Here is a 23,425-nt window from a genome sequence, read left to right as displayed (position 1 = left end):
TGGACTACATTAATGGCACCCCCAAGATACACAGTGTACCGTCTGCACAAGCAGGTGTGGCAGAACTGCCTTAGGATGAAACGCCACACTTTGGTCAAGTAAGATCAGAAATGCCCGTTGGCTTTGACGATGAATGGAAGTCATGGTGACCTGGGCAAAGCGTTTCAGTGGTGGGGCGAGGGCAGCAAAGAGTGCAGAGAGAGATTGAATGGAATGGACCCGGAGGCAGTAAGCGTGACCAACGCCCCGGAGAAACTTGGCCAGGAGGAAGGAGGAAGACACTACTGGGGGCGGGTTTGTGGCCAAGAAAGGGTTGTTTTGTTTGGTTGATCGGTCAGCGGATCAGTTAGGTTTTTACTTGGTTTAGGATGGGAAAGAGTTGAGCAGGGTTACTGGATGAAAAAAAAGGGCCGGTAGGGAGGGAGAAATTAAAGATAAAGTCTAGATAAGCAATTCTGCTAAGACCGAAAGTTAAAAACCAGAATAAGGGATTATTCTTGAAGAGGCAGACAGTAGTTGTTCCCCCGAAACGCAGCAGGAAAGGAGGAAGGACCCAAAGGACACAAGCAGAGATAAACTCGTAGGGGGCAGGTGAGAACATTTATACAGCGTTTTCCTGATGACCTTGCAGGGTCTCTGCGGAGCGAAAAGAGAGGGAGTTGCCACGTAGAAAGTTGCCAAGTACGGCCTCTGAGTACAAAGAGGGTATTTAATAGCTCCTGTGCAAAAAGAATAACCTAAACCCAGTTCAAGGTTTTAAAGAAAGGGTCTAGGAGCACCCGGCTGGCTCAGTCAGTAGAGTGTGCAACTCTTGATCTTGGGATTGTGAGTTCGAGCCCCACCCTGGGTGTAGAGATCACTTAGAAATAAAAAATTCTAGGGGCCCCTGGGTGGCTCAGTCGTTCAGCGTCTGCCTTTGGCTCAGGGCATGATCCCAGGGTTCTGGGATCGAACCCTGTGTCAGACTCCCTGCTGAGCAGGGAGTCTGCTTCTCCGTCTCCCTTTGCCCCTCCCCCTGCTTGTGCTCACTCCCTCTCTGTCAGATAAATAAAATCTTTAAAGAAAAAAAAGAGGGGCGCCTGGGTAGCACAGTCGTTAAGCGTCTGCCTTCGGCTCAGGGCGTGATCCCGCGAGTCCCACATCGGGCTTCTCCGCTGGGAGCCTGCTTCTTCCTCTCCCACTCCCTTGCTGTGTTCCCTCTCTCGCTGGCTGGCTCTCTGTCACATAAATAAATAAAATCTTTAAAAAAATAATAAAAATAAAGAAAAAAAAAGAAGAAAGAAACATACTCTTACCATACGATTCAGCAATCATGCTACTTGGTATTTACCCAAAGGACATGAAAACTTTTGTCCAAACAAAACCCTGCACATGAATGTTTATAGCAGCTTTATTCGTAATTGCCAAAACTTGGGAGCAACCAAGATGCCCTTCAGCATGACTGGATAAACAAACTGAGATACATCCAGACAATGGAACATTATTCAGTGCTAAAACAAACAAAACAAAACAAAACAAAACAAAACAAAACAAAACAAAACCCCTATCGAGCCATGAAAAGACATGGAGGAACCTTGAATGCATATTGCTAAGTGAAAGAAGTCAATCTGAAAAGACTGCGGATGGTATGATTCCAACTCTACAGCATTCAGGAAAAGGCGAAACTATGGAGACAATTAAAAGGTCAGACTTGGGGGTGGGGGAGACACAAAAGAGCAGAGCACAGAGGATTTTCAGGGCAGCGAAAGTACTCAGTGTGATACAACAATGATGGATATAGTCCTTATGCGTTTCCCTAAACCCATAGAGTGCACAACACCAAGAGTGAACCCTAAAGTAAACTATGGACTTTGGATGATTATGATGTGTCAACATAGGTTCATCCTTGGTAACAAAACAAAAAAAAAAAAAAAAAAAGTCCTCCTCTGGTAGGCGATGTTGTTATGGGGCGGGCCGTGCCAGTGAGGGAGCAGAGCGCACGTGGGAAATCTCTGCACCTTTCTATCAGTTCTGTTGTAAACCTAAAACTGCTTTAAAATTTTTTTAATGCAATTTAAATTAAAAAAAAGTAATTTTTTAAATTAAAAAAACAAAGAAAATGTAGAGGAACCTCGAGGAGGCCCTCAGGGCCCGTGCAAGCTGCAGTTGGAGAAGAGGCTGCCTGGCGTGCTTTGCCTGCTTGTCCACTCGGTTGATAGGATTGTGGAGTTGGCCCATCAGCCGCAAGGCTCTGGGGCCATGAACTCAATTTCCCTCACCGACCAAGAAGGCTTTAACCATTCAGCTCCTATCAGACTGCCTATAGAGGGAGAATGCCCTGGTCTTCCTGAAATGAACACACAGATCATAGGCCAGTTACACATCTTCCCGGAAAAAGAAAACCTTGGGTTAAAAGTTAAGTTGTTTCTTTAAAGTTGCAGACCTCCAAGTCATTTTTTGTTTTTGTGTTTTAACAAGGTCACCCTTAACAGATTTGTATCCTACAGGGCAAACAGCTGCTTCAAGGGATCCTGCGTGCCTGGTAATCAGTGTCTCAGTGTCTCCTGGAGCCTTCCACCTCTTTTATTTACATTCTCCCTTTAGGCAAACCTGCCCAGTCCCAGGGCTTTTTTTTTTTTTTTTTTTAAGATTTTATTTATTTATTTGACAGAGAGACAGACAGCCAGCGAGAGAGGGAACACAAGCAGGGGGAGTGGGAGAGGAAGAAGCAGGCTCCCAGCAGAGGAGCCCGATGCGGGTCTTGATCTCAGGACTCCGGGATCATGCCCTGAGCTGAAGGCAGACTTAATGATTGAGCCACCCAGGCGCCCCAGTCCCAGGGCTTTAAACGCCATCTCTGTAAACAAGACTCTGAAATTTAAGCATGTAGCCCTGACTTCTCCCCCTGAGACTTATATATCCGCTATATCTACTTGGTATCTATTTTTGGAGAGATCTCGACCTCCAATCTAATGTGTTCAGTATGGAGCTTCATATTTGCCTTTCCAAACCTGCTCTGCCCACTGTTTCCCCTTCTCAGTTAAGGGCACCACCGTTCTTGGAATTGCTCAGGCCAAAAGCCTAGAAGTCATCTTTCATCTCTTTCCCTCGCCCCCCATCCAACCCAGCGGCAAGTCCTACAGTTGTACCTACAAAATATATACTGGATTTGCGCAACTTCCTCCCTCTGCATTCTATCCATCCAGCCCTCCCCTGCACTCCCTCTCCACCCTAACTAAGCCACCAACGTCTCTCAGTGGCCTTACTGCCTAACTGGTCCACCTGCTTCAGCGCCAACCCACCCCAGCCTCCTCTACCCTGATCCATTCTTTACCCTGCAGCCAGAATGGTCTTTTAACACGTAATCACATCACTTTTCTGTTTTAACTCTCCAGTGATTTCCTGGGAACTTAAAATTTAGACTCTTCACCGTAATTGAAAAGAGCCTTCCTGCCAGGCTCCTGCCCACCCCTCTACCCTCTGTCCTACCACTGCTCCTCTCCTCTACACTGCAGCCTTCTTCCGTTAGGGTGCACAGAGAGAGCTCTTTTACCCTCGGATCCCAGCCTTCATATTTGCCCCCTGGGACCTGGGCCAAGCTTCCACCGGAGCCTCCGCGGCGCTGGCTCCTCCCGGACACTCAGCTCACCTCAGGAGAAAGGCCTTTCCTGAACACACAGTGTTGCCCCGCAAGCCCTCCCCTTTACTCTCTAGTGCAATGTGCCATTTTGATTTCACAGAACGTAAAACTAACTGGCATTTTCTTTTTAACTTGTATATTCTGTCAACCCATATGTAAGCCATGAGAACAGAGAGCCCTTGTCTGCCTTGAGAATGGCATCCCTGGTGCCCGAACAGCACCTGGCACATGCTAGGAGCTCAATAACCATCACCTGGATTTGATTTGCGTTCAAGAGCTGCCCAGCCCTGGCCATGCAAGAAAAGCATCCTCTTGGACACCTTCGTGCCACCAAAGGCAGGCAGAGCAGGTAAACCTGGAGACTTCAATGAAACCAGAAGTTAGCTCGACTCTCCAGCCAGGAGTTTCTCCTTGTATCTACACATTGTAGAAACTGCTGCCTCAGCCTGCCCAGCCCACAGCCAGGCCTGTGGCTTTGCCTGCCTGCCCTTCAGAGCCCAGGACACAGCTGTCCCAAGATCACCCAGGTGGTGACAACAGATGCCCTTCTCTTCCCCCCACGTGTTTTGTTGGGTTTTTCTATGAAAGTATTACCCATGCACTAAGAAAAATTGAAAATTACAGAGAAGTATGACAAAGCAGGAGAAAAATCACTTATGATCACATTTTTAGCATAATGGGATATTTCCCTAGTCTCTTTTTAATGCATGGTTTTCTTCAGATAGCCTAGAAATAGTTTGCTAACCTTTTCTTTCTCATTATGTGTGTTAGCATTTATTGTCATTGGAAATTGTTCCATAAATAGAATTAAATAGCTAAATACTTCGCTCTCTGGATAATTTACTGAACCAATTCTCTTTTAGACATTTTTGTTTTTGTTGTTCAATTCTAACATGAGTATGGACCTTTATCTCCAAATATAAGTACTTGTTTCTATTTTAAAATTTTTCCCCAGGATAGGGGCACCCAGTGGCTCAGTGGACTAAGCATCTGACTCTTGATTTCAGTTCAGGTCACGATCTCAGGGTTGTGAAATCAAGCCTCATGTTGGGCTCCGTGGTGAGCGTGGAGCCTGCTTAAGATTCTCTCTCTCCGGGGCGCCTGGGTGGCACAGCGGTTAAGCGTCTGCCTTCAGCTCAGGGCGTGATCCCGGCATTACGGGATCGAGCCCCACGTCAGGCTCCTCTGCTGGGAGCCTGCTTCTTCCTCTCCCACTCCCCCTGCTTGTGTTCCCTCTCTCGCTGGCTGTATCTATCTCTGTCAAATAAATAAATAAAGTCTTTAAAAAAAAAAAAAAAGATTCTCTCTCTCCCTCTCCTTCCGCCCCTCCCTCCTGCTCGTGCACTCTCTCGCTCTCAAATAAAGAAAAAAAATTCCCCAGGATCAGTACCCATCTTTATATGGCTCTTGATATAGTTCCTAATAAAACCTGGGAGAGCCAGATAAAAACCTTTGGAAAGCATAAGCACTGGAAAAACTACCATAATCCTCCCATGTAATTCAGAATGAAAACAATACCAATTTTATCACAGCCCATATTTCCCTTTAGAGTATTATCACAAGTAGGAAAAATGCATGATTGTTAACCAGTGGTCTCTCCTGCTAAACTTTAAGTTCCGTGAATGCAAGGATCTTGTCCATCTTATTCACAGTACCAGGCATATATTAGGTGCTCAATATTACTGGATGGATGGATGGATGGATAATCAATACACCAATGAGAATTTGAGAGACAAAGAGAGAAGAGGAAAACCGTTAAATACCAATCCTCCAAACACCAACCCACCTCCCATACCCCAACTTCATGAAGCCTGGCAACAGAACTCACACCCATGTCAGTTCCATTTATTCTTCATACAAATTTTATTCATACAGTTTTATTTTTAAATCATTTACACATATTCATACAAAGAAAAATAAATTTCAGGATGGAACCTTGGGACCATGGTAGTTTAAAAAAAATCTCTCTGATCATTAGCTACTGAAGACAAGGCAAGAGGCTTAGCAGTCATTTCTGGGGGTTAGTGTATCTCCCATGCAGGGGACAGTTGAGAAGAATCCAAGCTGCTCCCTCAATCTTCACCTTGTGGAGGTAATATGGGGGAAAGGGATTTTTCAATGGTTTCCCCTAGAAACATTTCAAGAAGTAAAACAAAAGGCTTATGGTAACACTTAACTGCCTCTTTGCTAGGAATTTGGCAAGGCTGTCATTTCTGAACCAACTTTCTAGAAGAGTTAGCTCAATTCCTACTCGCAGGCCTCTCTAAGAGGAGGGCTGGCTGCACTCACCACACCCCCAGCCCACCTGCTCTGTCCTCCCACCAAAGACCCCAAAACAGAGCCCTTGATGTGACCCCATCTGGTCGCTTCTAGGCTCATTCCACAAATACGCCATCTCCCTGCTGCACACACAAACACTCTCTGTACAACTGACCCCGGCAACTCCTAAGGACCCCTCAGTGATGATGCCAGCAGTACCGCATGCAGCACTGTACCCAGAGAAGCTGAACTACGGCCAGGAGAGGTCCAGGAGCAACGGAACTATGAGCACCTCTATCAAAACTCAGCTCTGCTGAGCCAAAGCAAAATTTCAACCCAACAGGCCAACTCCTAACATCCCACCCCAGACACGGTCGTCACAGAGGTGCACAGAAGAAACTGCCACACACAGCTGCCCAAGAAGCTGTACTGTCATCAGCTCCCGGTAAGTGCAGGGAAGGACAGACATCATAACTGTGGTAGACCCTATCAGAAATGGCAGCTGATGACAAGTTACCCTATATCTTTGGGTCCTACCCAAAAAGCAGCACCAAGAAAGGCCATGATGAGCAGAGAGATCTGTGGCTGGATGTATAACCCCTGAATTACCAAGGGACTCAGAGACAACACAGCTCACCTGCCTACAGCGATGTAGGAAGCACACAGACTACCCACCCCTACACTGAGGCAGCTCCTGAGAGGCCACGCCACTTGCGGTCATCAGCCCACCCCCTTAACAGGCCCATTTGGGGAGAGGGAGTCACATCCAGAGCAGGGACCCTCCAAGCAGACACTCACAGGGCAGCCCATCCCACTGTCACTGGGGCAGGCCAAACATAGCTAGGAGGGTGGGCAGATCCCGGGCATCAGCCGCCCCATAGGCATCACTCTGGCCTAACATAGACAATGCCAAACGCAGGGTGCTCCAGATATTCTCCGACATGGCGCCCCCTTCACCCCGAGGGCCCCGGCTTTTCCTCTGCATGTTCAGGGCCTCCAAAAAGTGTTCCACAGCCTCCCTGTCGGGAAGAAGAATGAGAGCTGGTGAGCAAAACATTACTGGAAGGAGGCAGGTCAGCTGGCATGGGGAGAAAGCTGGGGCTGGTGAGTCAAACAGAGGATCAGAGATGAGGAGCTAGGGTCAAAGGCAGGGAAAAGGGTTCATTCGTTAATTACTCAATAGATGTTCTCACCGGTGAGCTCCGAGGTTGATGCAGCTGATGCCCAAGTTGTAACGGGACCGTATATAGCCAGGCTGTAGCTCAAGGGCCCGACGGTACGCAGCTACCGCTTCTTCACTCTGGTTTCCGTTGGCCAGGGTGGCCCCTAGCTTATTCCACAGCAAATAGTCCTAGAACACGGATGGAGAAGGGTTAGACACAAGAGCCAGGCTCAGATCCAATTCTGCCCATTTCTCCCCGGGTCACAATTCTGTTTAGCTAACGCATGTTACTATCCCTTCCTTTCTCCTCAACTGTTCATTGCGTGACACACTGTAACTGCTCTCGTCTCACGCAGACTCCCTGACGTCTAGTCCAGATGACCCTACACTCCCAGCCTTCTTTGCCCAATTCTCCCCAGACAATCAGTATATGGAACAGAAGCTCCCGTGACTCTGAAGGTCCCAACAAAGGATCCTTCAATAAGACGCAATCATGTCCTATTTCTATTCCTCCCCTGAGGCTCACATTGGGACGAACGCTGAGGGCAGCTGTGAAACAGTCCACCGCCTTGTCATACTCCCCACTCAGGTTGAAAAGGACTCCCAAGCCACACTGCACATCCGGGTCAATGGATGTAGGGTCCAGGCGCACAGCAGCCAGGAAGAGCTCTTTCACTTCAAGAAACAGGGAGCTGGATAAATAGGAAAGAAAAAAAAAAAAATACAAAAATAGGTGGATGAATGTGTCTATATTCCTACCCTTCCAAAATAATTCCTTAATTAGTCACTCATATCCCAAGATTCATCTACCTATCAGTCATCCTCCTACTCTCAAATTTCACTTTAGTAACATGTTTTTCTATTTCATCCCAGCACTGCACCACAGAATGCAGACCTCCTTCAAGTGCATCCTGGGTTTTCCATCCCACTCTGAGGTCCCTGAGTCTCGATCCATCCCAGCTTCCAAAAGGTTACCATCTGTCACCCCATGAATCCTTCACTCACTCTGACAACAGAGACCCCAGGATGCGCTTGCTGGGGCCCTGCCCTGGCCCCCCAGCCCCTTCTTCACCACGCACGACCAGGTGGGTGTAGGCCGGCGTGTAGCGCAGCCAGTCTCGCAGAGTTTCACAGGCCTGTCGCTGCAAGGACTCGTTGGTGAAGCTCACAGCCAGTGCCATCAGTGCTGTCCGGTTATCAGGCTTTAGCTCCAGACACCTGTTTGGACAGAGGTGGGCAGAGCTGGTATCCACAGTGACACTGAAATGTAGTCATGGAATGCAGTCATGATGGCCTCGCCCGCCAGCTCCCTCAGATTAAAGATACGGAGGAACGCTCTACATGGGAGTTATTGAAAAAAAAAATTACAGATATGAGAAGGGGAATGTCTTAGCAACCAAGGAACCAGTGAGGGTCCCACATATAAAATTAAAAGCTGATGAAGGAATAGAACCAGATATCTCCAATTCACTCCAAACCTGAAGAGTTTCACACAAGAAAACACTCTTGCTAGTGACCAAAAAGAAGATAAGGATCTCGGGCTGGAACCCTATCATTCTAAGCTATTTATAGAGCCCGAGAACCACCTCACCCCACCTTTCAGGTACTCACTTCCGCAGTGCACTGATGGCTAACAGTTCTTGTTCATTCTCCGCCTGGGTGGTACCCAGATACTGCCAAGCCTAGAGAGAAGGTGCCAGATTCCATTACTCCTACATTCACCTTTCCAACCTCCCTTCCTCTGGCTTCCCCCACTCAGCGTCTCACTCTTACTACCCACCCCAGGCCATCACCCAGGCCCTAATCCATCTGCACTACTCTGGGGGGCTTCCCTCAAAACTGATGGAAGCAGTCTTTCCTATGAGGTCCGAGTAATGAGTCACTCACTTCCATGTGCTTGGGATCCTGCTGCACGGCCGCCTCAAAGAGCAGCACGGCATTTGGCAGGTCCCCCTCCTGAAGTCGCCGCAGCCCCTCCTCAAAAGGCTGGGGGTGGTCACGCAGGGGGTTCTCCTCCTCAAACTGGTAGCCCTGGAGGGAAAGGAAGCCAAGTGAAAACCTAACAAAGAGCCATCACAGTCAAAGCAGCAGGAATGGGAGATGACAACCAAGACAGAGGTGGAGAAGTTGAAGGCCTCCAGAAAGGTATCTCAATTGAATGCCGGCAAATTTTCCATATTAGAAAGGAGATCATCTACGACTACAGTCAATCCACTCAGTATCCTGCTCATGCCGCTAGCTCCTGAAAAGCTAAGCAAGTCTACAAACTCTGCTCTATGTTGGGAATAAGCTAATTTTAGGAAGCCCTTAAAGGCCTGTATTTCCACATCCTTGATTCTCACCACTGGACAGAACACATTTCTTACAGGATCTGCTGAAGATAAGCAGATCTTATGAGATCTTACAAGATAAGCTCTCCTTAGCTATTCAAAGGGCACTTCTTATTTTCCGGCAACAGTGTGAAAATGAATAATGGAAATGCAATGTGGAGTCAGAGGCCCGACCACTCAGATGCCACTCTCACCTAGCTCACAGAGTCACCGTGTGCATTGACTGGATGTTCAGGCGCTTTGAAAATTTTAGTTGTTCGCTAATTTCACTCTTAAAACTCACTAATATTAATCTCTACCTGATAATAAATGAAAGCTAAATCCCAAAATCCCGACGGCAGAAAATGCTTCAGAAAGATACTGTTCTCTTCTCACTGAGGATTTCTCATTTGAGGAAAGAATTATGATGCTACATGCAAAGCCCTGTCTGCTGGTATTTCATGTTAGGCGAAGAGGTAACAAGGTAAAATGGGAGTCACCGGTAAGCTGCATGACTTGAGACAAGCAAATAAAATGTCCTTTTGGGGGAGTAAATGGTTACCAACACAAACACCACACCAGAATGAAAACAAGACGCAAAATATCAGGCAGAGCCCTTCTCAATGTAGCTAAGGACACATACGAGTGAAACCATACATAATACGGACATGAGAGAGGCCCTTTTTCACTATTACTGTGGAACTGCTAAAGAACTGGAAACACTTAAATCTTCGTAGTCAAGTTCTAAACCATGATAAGTCATCAGATGTAAATTATTTATAACGAACTGAAATTACATAATTACAACGGAAGTCTAAAAAACAAGACATGTTATAGGAGATGGATTACAAATAATTGTATTAAAAGTATATTCACATTGAGAATAGGTAATGTGCCTGGGATATCTCTGTACAATACGAAAACTTTGAAGGTAGAAAATGACCCTAGACCAGGAATCAGCAAGCCTTTTCTGTAAAGGGCCAGAAAATAAATATTTTGTCACAACTACTCAACTCCACCTTTGGAGAGAGAAAGGAGCCACAGACAGGTAAGCAAACAAGTATGACTGTGTTCCAATAAAACTTGATTTATAGACACCAAAACTTGAATTTTATTTAATCTCCACATGTCACAAAATAGTACTTTTCATTTTTTTTTCAACCATTTAAAAATGTTAAAACCACTATCAGCTCACCGGCCAGGCAAAAACAGGTGGCAGGCCAGATTTACCTGCGGGCCACAGTCTGCTGACCCCTACCCTAGACTACAGGTTTCCACTAAATAAATCACCAACCCGCCCCCGCCCCCCGCATTCAACTTCAACTCCTATCTATCATCGATCCACGTTTTAAGCCACCCTGAGGGAAACAGAGATCACTGTCATCTATAACACAATTTCTTAATGAAATTAATGCCTGCCTCTCAGAGCTATTGAGAGCATCAAATGAGAATATTCGCCCAGGTCTTACTATCAAAAAACATAAAATACTATTCATAAAATAGGTATTATCCTGGAAAGACAATGTAATACGTCAAGGCCATCAGGTTGCAACCACAGGGTTCTTTACGTGCCCTCTCGTCTGTGCTGTCTAGCCTCCTTGCCATTTTATCAATTGCTGATCAGAGAGGAATTTTCACATTTAGAATATTTGCAGAAATGGGAACAAGAATATGCTGGAAGAAGCTTCAACAGCCCACCAAAGAATGCAGCATGAGCTTATGATCGCTGTTGCAACCGAAAAGTCTAATCTGAGCCAGTCATTAGGTCTGATCCACTGTGTGGTCTACTTCGAAATCTCACAGGATCATGCGGCAGAAACAGGATCACTACTAAGAGTCTGTCCCATCACAGAAACTTCTCCTTTATGCTAAAAGGATACACTATCTGCTTGAGCTACAGATGTTAAGCTGTCTTGAAAATTTAAGGACCATCCAGTAAAAAATAGTATTTTCAGAGACCCATGAATTTATAGGACAATCAGGGTCAGAGTCACATTTAAAAACAAAGAAAAAAGCACTACTGACATATAATTCAGTAACAGTTAGCATAAAGCCAGATAAAACCTGAACTGTTCATTACTGGTGAATAACAAAGTATAGCACATTTCTGTGGAACATTAATGCAAATATTTCTAGTCCTAAATCTGCAATATCTCAAGGTATCAATGATATCAAATAGGGTTCAAGAATCTAAAAACATTACTTTCAAGTTTTGAATTAAAAACTTTATTCAAGGGGCGCCTGGGTGGCACAGCGGTTAAGCGTCTGCCTTCGGCTCAGGGCGTGATCCCGGCGTTATGGGATCGAGCCCCACGTCGGGCTCCTCTGCTATGAGCCTGCTTCTTCCTCTCCCACTCCCCCTGCTTGTGTTCCCTCTCTCGCTGGCTGTTTCTATCTCTGTTGAATAAATAAATAAAATCTTTAAAAAAAAAGCTTTATTCAAAAAAATTTTTATTCCACCTAGCAAGTCATTAACATGAGTAAAAAATGCATACAAAATCAGTGCTATGTCTATATTTATCAAAAGCACAGAAATTGTCACCTAAAATTTATAATTTGCCATTTGTAAGTTGATAGAACCTATGCAACTTACCAAGTTGCTAATACAAGTTAATAAATGTATTATCTCCACGTATTTCCTTGAGTTCTTCCTCCTCAGAATTCTATAGAAGAAACTCTTATTATGGCAAAACACAGGGCAGGATCAAAGAAGAAAGCTGTTTTCTATTATATATAACAGGATAGCTCATAAAAAATCACGCTGCAATAGTAAACAAAATCCTATTTTTCCCAGTACTAAGTTTTTCATTGGCTTTCAAATGCTAGCCTTTCCAAAGTTATCTTGAACTTCACTCTTCCCTATCTTTACACACACAGCTCCCTGATGTCAAGATCTACCTAGAGCATCCTGCTTTACATCTCAGGCCCTGGTTTTAGTCCCAGAATCCTTTCCCAACCAGATGTGAGCAGAGAAGAGGTATCGCTACTCACCTCCTCAGTTCCTGTTTTGCTTCTTTCAAAACCCAACAATTCTCTCCCTTCCCCCTCATGCTTCAACTCAGAAGCTCAATTATTAATCACATCCCTAAATACCCTACAACCTCAAAGTAGATTTTTTTTCCTACAGTGACACCTCTCAAATAGCATATGCTTCTAAGTCTATGCTATATACAAAATTAGATCATCTTTGACCAATGACTTACTGGGAAATGTTCCTAACATTTTATTTAATATAATTCTTTGCAAACACTCTAAATTGGCACAAGTGGTCAGTACTTAGAGGAACAGATCCAAATTTAAGATAAATTTGTGAGTTAAAAAAAGTAAATAGGTATTAAGGTGTAGAGACAGAGAGACAGTCTACCAATTACCACTCTCTACCAAAGGAGTTACCGATCTCCTCAAAAATGTTCTCAATCAACCTCCAAAGCAGCGCTCCTTCATCTGTGTTCTGAATGCATCATGTGCAAATCTCTGTCACAGGTATTATGTCACCATCTTATCGTTATTTGACAAGGACAGTCTATTATTATTAATCTGTATGTCCTAGGAATAAAGCATTACCCTCAATTACTGAAGAAGAGTGGGACAAGGGAATGATTCAGACTTCCTTTCATAGAAAGGGGCCCAAGGAAGTAATTACTTGAAAGTAAGTACCCTTCAAATTCAGGATTAGAGGAGAAACAACACAACAAGGAAACCCTGCAATCTGAGAACCGAGTTCTTACCTTATCGTAGGAAGCAGATGTGAGGTCATCATAGTCAGAAAGCCAGGGGTGAGCCTCAGCGTCCCGTTTCGCCATCTCCTCCAACTCTGCCTGTAACTTGTCCCAGAAATCGACATCAGACTGTAAGGAAGGGAAGGCAGGTAGAAAAGGAGATCCATCATGTTCGCCTCACCCCACCCTCAGCGCCACTAGGATGGATTCCCTAAGGCGGTAAATCTTAACTTTCAAAGCGTCCAAGAGCCTCTGAAGAGTTTTTTTAAATGCAAATTCCTAGATGCTACCCCCAGATTCTGATTCTGCAGTGGGAGGTGATGCCCTGGGATCTGCATTTTTGACAGTTACCCACCCTGCCCCCAGCAGTTCTGACACAGTGGGTCCAAGAACACTATGGCATACAATGTTCATCATCTGTGATATTAAAACACCAACTCTCCAGTGGAGTGAGTTCCCTTGAGGTGTCTGCTCCTGTGCTATCTGCTCTCACCTCTATAGCAGACTTGGCTCGTTCAAACTCCATATCAAGGGCAGCTGTGTTTACTGGTCTTGTGAACTGGTCAACCCAAGCCTCAGATGTACCCTGTGACAAAGAAGGATGATCATACCACCACCAACTTTCTGGTGACACCCACTCAGCACCAGCAACCTGGACACTTCTGAGAAGATTCTCAGAATCTCTTTCCCACCCACTCAGGACCTGGATGCTACCAAGACAAGCTGGCAATAAAATCCCTTCCCCGTCCGGGACCACTAACACTGAACCCAAGGCCTGGGGCACCAGCCGGCTCTGAAGTGGGACTAGGAAGTGACGACGTCCTACCTGCTGCTGTATAAACTCTGCTGCCCACTGTTCTGCCTGAGCTCGGCCCGACCCTGCACCGGACTCCAGGGACACCTGCCCCTCGCCAATCTGCCGCACGAATTTCAGGAACTGGGGCACAGAGACACACATAGGCCACTTGGGAGAGGACTTTCAGGTGTGCACTCTCAACCATGCCCAAGAGAAGCCTGCACTTACCCCTCCCCCTGACCATCTCTAGCTGCAGACGAGATTTGCTAAAGACCCTGAAAAATGTCAAGAGCAAAAAGAAAGGGATTTCTGGCCTTAAAGATTTGTGAAGACACAGAAAAGCGAAAGGGTTAGTATGCAAGGAAATGAGGGAAAGAATGTTGGAAGGAAGAAGCAGGAACCTAAGTCTCTGTTCTCCAGACAGGAAGGAACAGACTTCAGATCTTATTTCCTTCTCTTTAAACTGGGGTAAGAGAAGCTAGATTCTTGACTTCCAAGACCAGCTCTGCTGGGCAAAGCAGCAGTGGGATGTGGCTCACCTCGGAGTTGGCCAATTTGGGGTCATCCATCTTGGCCACAAAGTCACTGGCTGTGTGCTGCAGGTCCTCCTCAGGATGATATTCATCGTACCTGGAACAGGTAAGGACACACTCGTTCCACACACTAGTCTACCACCACCTTCCCCACACTATTCCGTACTCCCAGCCCATGGCAATCACAGTACCTGGGGGAGGGGGGAAAGGGGAGGAGGGAAAGACTCTGCTCTCTCACTGAGGACCTACAAATTCCAATTCACATTAAAAAAGGACACTTGCACGGAAGTGGCAAAGCACTAATTACATTCTTTTATCTTTCCCATTCCCAAACCTCTGTTTATAGAGAGAAGGAATACAGTAGCAGCCTCCAAAGTAAAGAGGGAACAGGGTGCATAAGGTAAAGTTACGAACTTCCGGTTAGGACATTTAGAATTCTTAACTCAATTATATCTGAGACAAATTTCTAGGGGTAATAACATAAGCGAGAACCTTACCACAGAAAATGAAGGGGCTGCAAGTCAGTTTGAGAATGTGGATGGAGAAAGTGAGGGAGGCTGGGAAAACTATCTAGTACTCCTTTCACAGGGATCCATCCAGAAAGAAGTAGCTAGACTCACCAGCGATCTGTGGTTGCTGTTCCCTCAGGCTCTCCCAGCCACAGCTTCTCCTCTGACTGTTCCAGATATTCCTCAGCCCAGCGGGCAGGGGACACAGACAAAGGATCTGCAAGGAGCAGAGGTGGAGAAATCACACAGGGCTCAGTGAGGATCAGGGAAAGGGAGAGTACAACTGACCCTCTCTTATCCAAGCCAAAGCAGATGAGATCCTACTGAATCCCTCAGAGACTCCTGGTCAAAAGAAAACACTACCGAATTCTCAATATGCAACCCACTCCCAAGGGGCCTGGGGTGGAAGTTTACGGAGCTGGAAACAAGAAAACAAATGAGGAGACGCAGGGAAGGAGTATGGACCAAACCCTTCTGCTTGAAGTGCCAGAGACTTCAATAAGAAACAGCAGGCACTCAGGGCCTCCACCTTCCTCAAAGGTACTGCAGGCAACTGGTAAGGAGCTAAGGGAGAACAGAAGAGCCCCTGCTCCTTAACCAAACCTCTGGTCCGTTCTCCATCAACAGAGTTCACCCTCTCCCAAGAAAACAATTGCAATTATATTTCATCTTAATATAACTACCTAGAGAATCTGAGAAGCAGAATGCTGGGCTAGAATTTAAAAATACATTGGTCCACTCCTCCCATTGGATGTCTGTTCAGTTTTTTCACTGAGATGTAACATGCAAACATGAAAGTACGTGCAGTGTACCAAACGTAAGTCTGCCGCTTTATTTACTTCTACCCACGAATACACTCAATCACCACCACCCAGATCAAGACACAGGTTGACAGCTCTCTCACAGGCTCCCTCAGACTGCCTCTCCCCCAGGAAGAAACACTAGTCTGACTTGTCACTTTCGATTCATTTTGAGGGCTATGTTTTTAAGTGTAATACTAGAAATTGTCTCAGAAGCTCTAGTGACAAAGGGTGCCACCACAACATCATAATAAACATACCAAGGTGACAGATCGAATGAGGGCGCTAAACTCTTTCTCCACCTCTGACTTGGTCCTGTACTGTTCTGGGGCAGGAAAAAACCCCAAACTAAAACAAAACAAAAGCATTAAGACATTGTTCAAAAGTGCCCAAAAGAATGAGTAAAACACAGAGAAGGCAGGACGTGCCGTTTTCCCTCTGCTCTGCCTTCATACCTTTCCACATCAACACTGAAGTGCCCATCCTGTCTCTGTCCCCAGTTTAAAGATCTGTCAGTGCTTTTAACACTGACAAGGCAGATTCATCCCCTCGATATTAAATATATAACAGAACTGTCTATCCTATTTACCGAGACTTTGCCTGAACAATTTCAACAAAGTCAACACAAATCTGAGAAAGTAATGTCAAAATCTGAAAAAAAAAAAAAGATCCAGACTCTCAAAATATACCTAATTATAAATAATAAATATTACTAATATAATAAAAGATGTGGCTGATGACTTTTTTTTGATCATTCGATCTCTTAACTTCAAGGACGCTCAACGTTTTTATCCAGATGCCCTCACTAGTTCTTACAGACAACATTTCTCTTTCCTTTGCCCCAACTAGACTGTTGGCTCAAGAGTGGAGACCTAGTAAGGAAATACTTGATACTTAAGTAAACCTTACAATGCCTCCTGGTCCCTTTGTCCCATTCTGTTAAAACTAGACACCCTTTCTCCTTACTCTCCAGTCAATCCTTCCTCTCAACTAGAGGATTTTGCAGAAACATACTCTGGTCGCAGTGCTCCTCAAATTATAGAGCATACTGTTTCTGTGAAATGCTCCTTTCAAGGACAAGAAGCAATGGAAAAAATACAAAGCCATGTGGACTTTAAAAGAGACATGAGGCAGATTAGAAAAAAAAACCCCAGAGGTGAGAAAAATCATCCTCAAACAGCCGTAACCTGGTATTTGGCCACACTAACCACAAACCTCAGAATTTTCTGGCATTGGGAACCTGTCAGAAGGAGTCAAAATGAAATGATGAAAAGAATTCTCTTTGGTCTTCATGCTATTTTTCAAAAAATTCTCACAGAAAATCAGATCCACTTGGATACCTGAAATTGAAACAATAAAGACCTACAGACTGGAAGGGACTACCCCAGGTCACATAAATTAGTAGAATTAGAACCAACAATCTAGATACCAAATATCCAATGCACAATGTTCTCTTACTTAGTTTCTCATTGTGTTCCTTGGCACATCTAGCCCAAGCTCCAAAATCAAAAACTCAGAACTATTTGCTAAATAACCCAATGGTAAAGAATGTAGGTTCCAGATCAGCCTACTGGGCACTCGAATACCAACACCACCATTTATTCACTGTGCAAGGCACTTAACCCTTAAGTTTCCCTTTCCTTATCTATAAAACAGAGATAATAATAGCTACCTCATAGGGACTGTTGTAAAGACCAAGTGAGATGATGCATATAGAAAGCACGGAGTAACAAGTGTTAGTTATTATTATCATGACTGTCTGCTCACAGCAAACCTGTACCGAAAGTAGAAAACATCGCAACGAGATTGTTACTCCTTTTCTTCCACAGCCTTCTCTGCGGCCATCAGGGGAGAAATACTGCCACTCCTCATTTGCTACTGCTGCCTACCACTTCTTCTAGGAACGCGCAGGCTTCTCTCTCATGATTACCGCTGGAACCTCGCACACACCACGTTAGCTGAGGCTGTCTACACTCAAACCCCTTAAAAACGTATTTCATCCCTACAGCTGAGTCACAAGATGGAGAATTATTTGGCCCAGGAGATTTAGGGGCAGAGGTGGGGGAATGGATTGCATCAAGAAATATGGCAGACTCAAAAATGAGCTTCATGTAGTGACGGAATAATTCTGTAACTCGATTGTGGTGGCAGTTACACAAATCTACACACACGATAAAACGGCATGAAACCATAAACACACACACAGAGGCATGTAAAACTGGTGCAATTTAATAAACTCTGTGGACTACACCAATGGACGTGCCTGACTTTGCTACTGTACATTACTAACAGTTATGCAAAATATTGCCACTGGGGAAGACAGCGAGAAAGATACACAGAACTTTCCTCTACACTTTTTGGCAACTTCCAGTGAAACTATCATTACTTCCAAATAAAACATTAAAACAAAAAACAAAAAAAATGAACTGTCAAGGCTCCTTTTAAACTTGAGTCTAGAAACTTAACAACAGTGATTTGAAGATAATAAGGATTTAAATATAACCTCCTTTCATTCTGAAGTCTACTTATCCATAAAGTAATAGGTAACCTATATCATCGATTAACACTAGCAGCCACAAACACTATGAGGATAATAAAAAATGAATTACTGGAAAATTAATTTCCTTTAACTTTCTCCCAAATCTCAATTCATTTGCTCAATAAATACTGAAGGTCCGGTACATATAAAGCAATATACTACTACATTTGGCATTTTTGTAAAGGCAGACCCCAAATAGCTCAAGTTCCCTTTCCAGCTCTCCATCTCCCCACCTCCATGAAGCAGGCACCGTCCCGAAAGAATGTATGAAACAGAAGAAATCTCCCAAAGACGACTTTACAAGTAAGAGACGTCCAACAGATTTTTCTAAAGTTGTTTTCCACCTAAAGGTTAAGGAAGAGTTCACTGATTGCAAGCAATTTCAGTAATTATAACAAAAATCTCATCAATCTCAATGCTTATAGTAGCAATGACTTTTTCTTCCCTGAGTTACCAAAAATGACAGATGCCCACACATTACAAAAGAAGTCTCTCTACAATAAAGAGATGGCATTTAAGTCTATGGTTTGTATGAAAAACTGAGTTTGTCTGGTGGAGGGTGTTTGTTACAACTCAGATTTTCACTTGAGGCAGGCTCCCCGAAGAAGATTCTCAATGATAGCATAATGGCTCTAAGTATGAAGCCTCGAGTCAGAAAGACAGGAGTCTGAATGTCCTCTCTGTTACTGAGTGACTTTGAACAAAGTACTTAACCTTTCCAAATCTCAGTCTCCTTATCTATAAAATGGGGAAGGAATACCTACAAGGTAAATATAACTGTGAAGACCAAATGAATTGAAGATTATAAAGTGCAAAGTACTATTAATGAAACAAAGAATATCTATTGTTCTACCTTAAACTCCAACTTAAGGGTGGGAAAGGGAGTCATGATAAAAGAGATCAACATCTTTTATTAAAGATGAGTTTTAGTTGTTAGATTTGGGGTTCTACCCTAGAAACAGAAAGCCCTATTTTAGAGAATAAAAATGATGGCGGAAGAAAACAATTAGGTGCCATTAATGATCTCAGGAATGTTCAAGATCTATGGCGATGGGAATGCCCTGAGAGTTTAGAATCTTTGTAAATTTCTCCATTTGTAGCTCTTGTTATTCTTAATTTCTTAAACTGGAAAAAGGCTAACAAATGCTTCTCTTTGAAAGCAATGAGGAAGAAGAAAGTTAAAGAGAATGCCATTCCCGCATGCCCCTAATCAGACAGGTTTGGAGAAGAATCAATCCCAAAGGACAGGATGAGCACGGACATTCTCAAAGACGGAGAACTAGGCTGGGACTCTGAAGAGCTTCGGGTGCAGGCCTGGCAGTAGAGCACCATGGTTCAGCCCACACAGGGTCTGGAATCATTCAATCCCAGAGTCAAATCCCCCAACTCCACCACTTATAAAACTGTATCACCTTGGGCAAATCACTTAATCTCAAAGCCTGTTTTCTTATCTATGTGCTGGGAATAAAAACAGTAGCTACCTCAAGAATTCTCGTGGGGATTAAACAGATAATACACTGAAAGCACTTAAAACAAAGCCTCGAACATGGTAAGTACACACTGGCTATTATTATGAGTATTTATTATTATCATCAGGATATGGTCTTTGCCCTCTAAGACCTCATACTTCAGGCCCTTGAACACAATTCCATTTTCCAAGGCCCCAACTCTGTTCAAGAGGGCTTAATACCAGAATCCCACTGGCTATGCTTAGTATTTCTTCCTGGGCGACATTGCCATCCATCTAATCTGTGAATCCTCACCACCAAACTACAATAAAGTTCCAGATAACAAAGAAGTACCTAACTCCTCGTGTTCTCCTCATCCTCTCTCCCATTCTGTCTTTATATAAAGATATAAAGAGATACATAAATATCATCTCCAAAATCTCTTATCCAGTTCAGACCCAATCCCCTCTTTCATGTAAGTTTCAATAACTCCCTATTATCACCTAAGGGAAATTAGATTCAGTGCCCTAGAGAAATGAGTCAAGAGTCCAGAAAAGCCATAGAAGAAATCGCTCTATATCCTAAGATTGAGCTGGGGGAACAGAACTTTGCCCCATATGAACCACTTTAGGTTTACCCATGACAAACCTCACCTGTAACTTCAGAGATGAATTCTTGGGACCAGTCGGTCTCATTATAATCCTGAGTTACATCTACAGCATCTCCAGCTGCAAGAAACTCCTGGGCCCAGTTCTCAGACAAGGCCAAGTCTGCCACACCAGGAGCTTAAAAGAAAGAGAGAGAACTAAGAAGAAGAAAAAAAAAGAAAGAAAAGAAATGCATATCATTCTATCATGCCTCAGGAACCCTGAGCGCACATGAAAACACTTTTTGTCCCTTTTGTCTCCTTCTGCATCTCAGTTCCCCAGTGCCTGCAGCATCCAAATATGGAACCCCCTTGGTCCTGTCTGCACAGAAAATGGTGATCTGCCCTCCCACCAGACTCTAGACCCACCTCTCTGGGGTGCCTGGCGGAAGTTTGACTGTTCAATCTCCTGCATTTCTGCCAGGAGGTCATCCATTTTGAAGGTCTGAGGGGCACGGGATACAAGTGGTGCATTCTGGTCCTGGAGAAATTCAGCCACCAGCTGCCGGGAAAAAGATGATGAACTCACGGCCCAATGACCAGGAGACACTAACATCAAATACAAGGAAAGGGAAACACAGAAACTACAGATTTGGAAATCTCAAAGAATACATTTTTAAAAACAAGCAGGAGAAGAAATAAGGCAAATCTCATTTGGTCAGGAAGCTCCAAAGAGTGAAATATCAATGAGCCACATTTAAAGTAAAAACACAATGGGCAAAACAAAAATGGGGCAGAAGAGACTGGTATGTTTACCTCATCTTCAGAAGCTACTCCCAAAGGCTTAGAGACCTAAGACAGAAAAGAAAGGGAAGCAATATGGTACAGTAATGAAATCCACACAAGCAACTCAGTTAAACAGGAGTTAAAATTCCAGCTCTAGCATTTAGAGTGACCTTTGTTTGGCAAGTCACAAAACTTCACTGAGCCCGTTTCTTCACCTACAAAATGACTGCCTTCAGCTGTATAAAGATGTACAATGCTCAGTACAGTGTTAAGTAAACACTCATTAAGTAATAACTACTATTAACCTGCAACACAACAGAAAAAGCAGTTATCCCAAAGTGTTCATCTGGCCCCTCCATCCCAGGCCACCACTCCAGTTTTCTACCTCAAGAACACTCACCGCCTCAGACGCTGGGGTTCCTGGGGGCCAAGGGCCAGGCCTCAACCCCTCCTGCCGAAGGGCCTTGTCCTGGGTGAAGTGCCCGGCCAGCTTCATGAGCGGGTTGGCACCCCCGCATTCGGCCTCCACCAGCTCCCGCATTGCCATGGTGACCGCCAGCTCACTGATGGGTAGTGAAGGTTTGGAACTGAGCTCCCGTTGCCAGATCCTTTCCCACTCCACAACTTTGCCCAAATCTGGGGGGAGGCGGGCGGACTTCTGTCCCAGGTTGTTAGCCACTCGCCACCCTCCACCCCTGTACCTTTTGCTATGGCCCCCACCTCTGCCAGGAGTCCGAGAGGGGGCCGATGCTCTCCTGCCGCCCCCCTCAAAGGCCACAGCTTTCAGCCTGGGCCTCTCCAGAGGCCTCCACGACTGCGGTCGCAGGCGGCGGCACCGGCCGGCAGCCGCCCCCCACAAAGGGGCCAGGGCCCCAAGGGACTAAGGGGGACAATTCCGCAGTTGGGCTTTACCGGGGCACTGGACGGGCAAGAAAGAGTGGGAACCCCGCCAGAGCGTAAGCCCTGTCCCCCCAAACCCCCTGTCGTCCGGCGAGCTCCGCGGGGAGCCATTCCTTCCCAAGTCACCTGAGCCCCTCCCCCCATTCGGCGGGTCCCGGCCCACCCCTCCTGCGCTCCGGACCACCCATTTCCCCCGCCCCAGTCGCAGCTCCAGCTCCGCCCCCGGGGCCCGCGAGGACTAGGGAAGACCGGAACGCTTCCGCGCGGCCCCTCGGGACCCTGCGCTCACCGTAGCGCGCCGCGCCACAAGACCGGCCGGGGCACCTGGTGCGGGCTGAAGAGGGAGGGGAGAGGAGGGGGTGGGAGGCCAGGGGCGGGGCTCGGGCTTAAAGGGGCCGTGGCGACCGCGCAGCCTTCTCTGCCCTGCGGAAAGCTGCTTGTAGGGGCGGGGCCTTAAGGCTGCGACGCAGCGTGACGGAAGGAGCTGTGAATCTTAAAGGGGAAGACCGTTTTAAAGGGGAAGTCTTTTAAAGGGGAAGTCTTGGAGCGGCGACGCTTAGAGCGTTTAAAAGGATCACCGGCTCTAGGACTGGTTGGATGGAAAGCTCAAAGAAGAATGGAGCTAGGAGGGGCTTCCTGAGCTTTGAGGGAAAGCCGAGGGAGCGTAATCCTGGATTCAGCCCATCCTGACTCTTCCCTGGCGGCACATTGTGACCCAATGGGATTTCCTCCCCTTTCTGGGCCTCAGTTTCCCCTTCTAAAAAGGGGCTGACTAGTCTTCCTAAGCCCCAAAGCAGGTAAGAGAAAGGCCCTAACACGGGAGTTGCAGGGGTCAAATCCGAGGCCTTCCCCAGCCCTCTAAGGATGTCCACTTCCAAATTGCCCCTAGAGGGACATCGTCACAGTCTCCTTGGAGACAGAAGCCTGCCCCCAATCCCTCTGCCACTTCTGCGTAGTAGGGAAAATATCACTGGATGATGACAAATTCCGGAGACTAAAATAGGGTCCAACGCATTCTGAGTCCTCAAGCTGGTAACATACAGGGAAGGTGCACAGTGAATCACTCTTCTCCCCTCCTTCCTCCTTCACCCATGGTCAAGGTCACCATGGTTGCCGTATTCCCACTGCTCCAGACTGGGAAAGCACAGACATGATCCAAGAAATGATTTTCAATCACGGAATAAGCCTCAGGCCCCACCATCTGCCGCAACATTGGCTCTGATGTCAAACTTCAAGGTCACCAGGAAATAAACCCTTATATCTCACCTGGCTCCAAGACTAAGGGAGTCCTGGTGCCACAAAGAAGGGCAGAAGGGGCTCAGGGCTGCTAGTAATTGAGCAAGGATTGGTTAGTACCAAAAGGACAGAAGCACCATCCTAGCCCAGAGTGCAGGAGAGGAGACAGGTAGACAGCAGATGGTGCCCTGGGCCAGGCTTGTTTCCTGGTTGCCCAGCAGATT

General features: G+C 45.7%; 1 protein-coding gene across 5 annotated transcripts; it reads right to left on the bottom strand.

Annotated features, from left to right (window-relative positions):
• Positions 1 to 5,463: 5,463 nt before the first annotated feature.
• On the bottom strand, positions 5,464 to 22,378 carry PEX5 (peroxisomal biogenesis factor 5). Of its 5 annotated transcripts, none has more exons than XM_045781233.2 (16): positions 22,255 to 22,378; positions 21,466 to 21,628; positions 21,096 to 21,131; positions 20,709 to 20,841; positions 20,347 to 20,478; positions 15,018 to 15,123; positions 14,404 to 14,494; positions 13,895 to 14,005; positions 13,562 to 13,654; positions 13,078 to 13,197; positions 8,928 to 9,071; positions 8,652 to 8,722; positions 8,046 to 8,258; positions 7,567 to 7,732; positions 7,072 to 7,229; positions 5,464 to 6,897 (listed from the first exon to the last, which is right to left on the bottom strand). In XM_045781233.2, exons 2-16 carry the CDS (start codon positions 21,610 to 21,612, stop codon positions 6,696 to 6,698), a joined length of 1,923 nt encoding a protein of 640 aa, XP_045637189.2. In that variant the 5' UTR covers positions 21,613 to 21,628; positions 22,255 to 22,378; the 3' UTR covers positions 5,464 to 6,695. The 5 variants fall into 5 exon arrangements, with proteins under 5 accessions (XP_045637189.2, XP_045637192.2, XP_045637194.2 ...); XM_045781236.2 differs by having other exon boundaries at positions 13,078 to 13,173; XM_045781238.2 differs by lacking the exon at positions 13,895 to 14,005.
• Positions 22,379 to 23,425: the final 1,047 nt, after the last annotated feature.

This window comes from Ursus americanus, chromosome 25 (genome assembly GCF_024610735.1).
Source record: "Ursus americanus isolate L20-20 chromosome 25, mUrsAme1.1.p, whole genome shotgun sequence".
NCBI classification, from domain to species: Eukaryota; Metazoa; Chordata; class Mammalia; order Carnivora; family Ursidae; genus Ursus; species Ursus americanus.
This window is presented reverse-complemented; position numbering and strand designations above follow the sequence as displayed.

Bases quoted from the DNA above. Each gene is read 5' to 3' on its own strand.
- PEX5 (XM_045781233.2), bottom strand. From the start codon at position 21,612: ATGGCAATGCGGGAGCTGGTGGAGGCCGAATGCGGGGGTGCCAACCCG. The intron at 14,495-15,017 runs GTGAGTCTAGCT...TACCTGTTCCAG, and splicing joins ACAGCAACCACAGATCGCTG to GTACGATGAATATCATCCTG. The intron at 6,898-7,071 runs GTGAGAACATCT...TCTTCCCGACAG, and splicing joins ATCAACCTCGGAGCTCACCG to GGAGGCTGTGGAACACTTTT.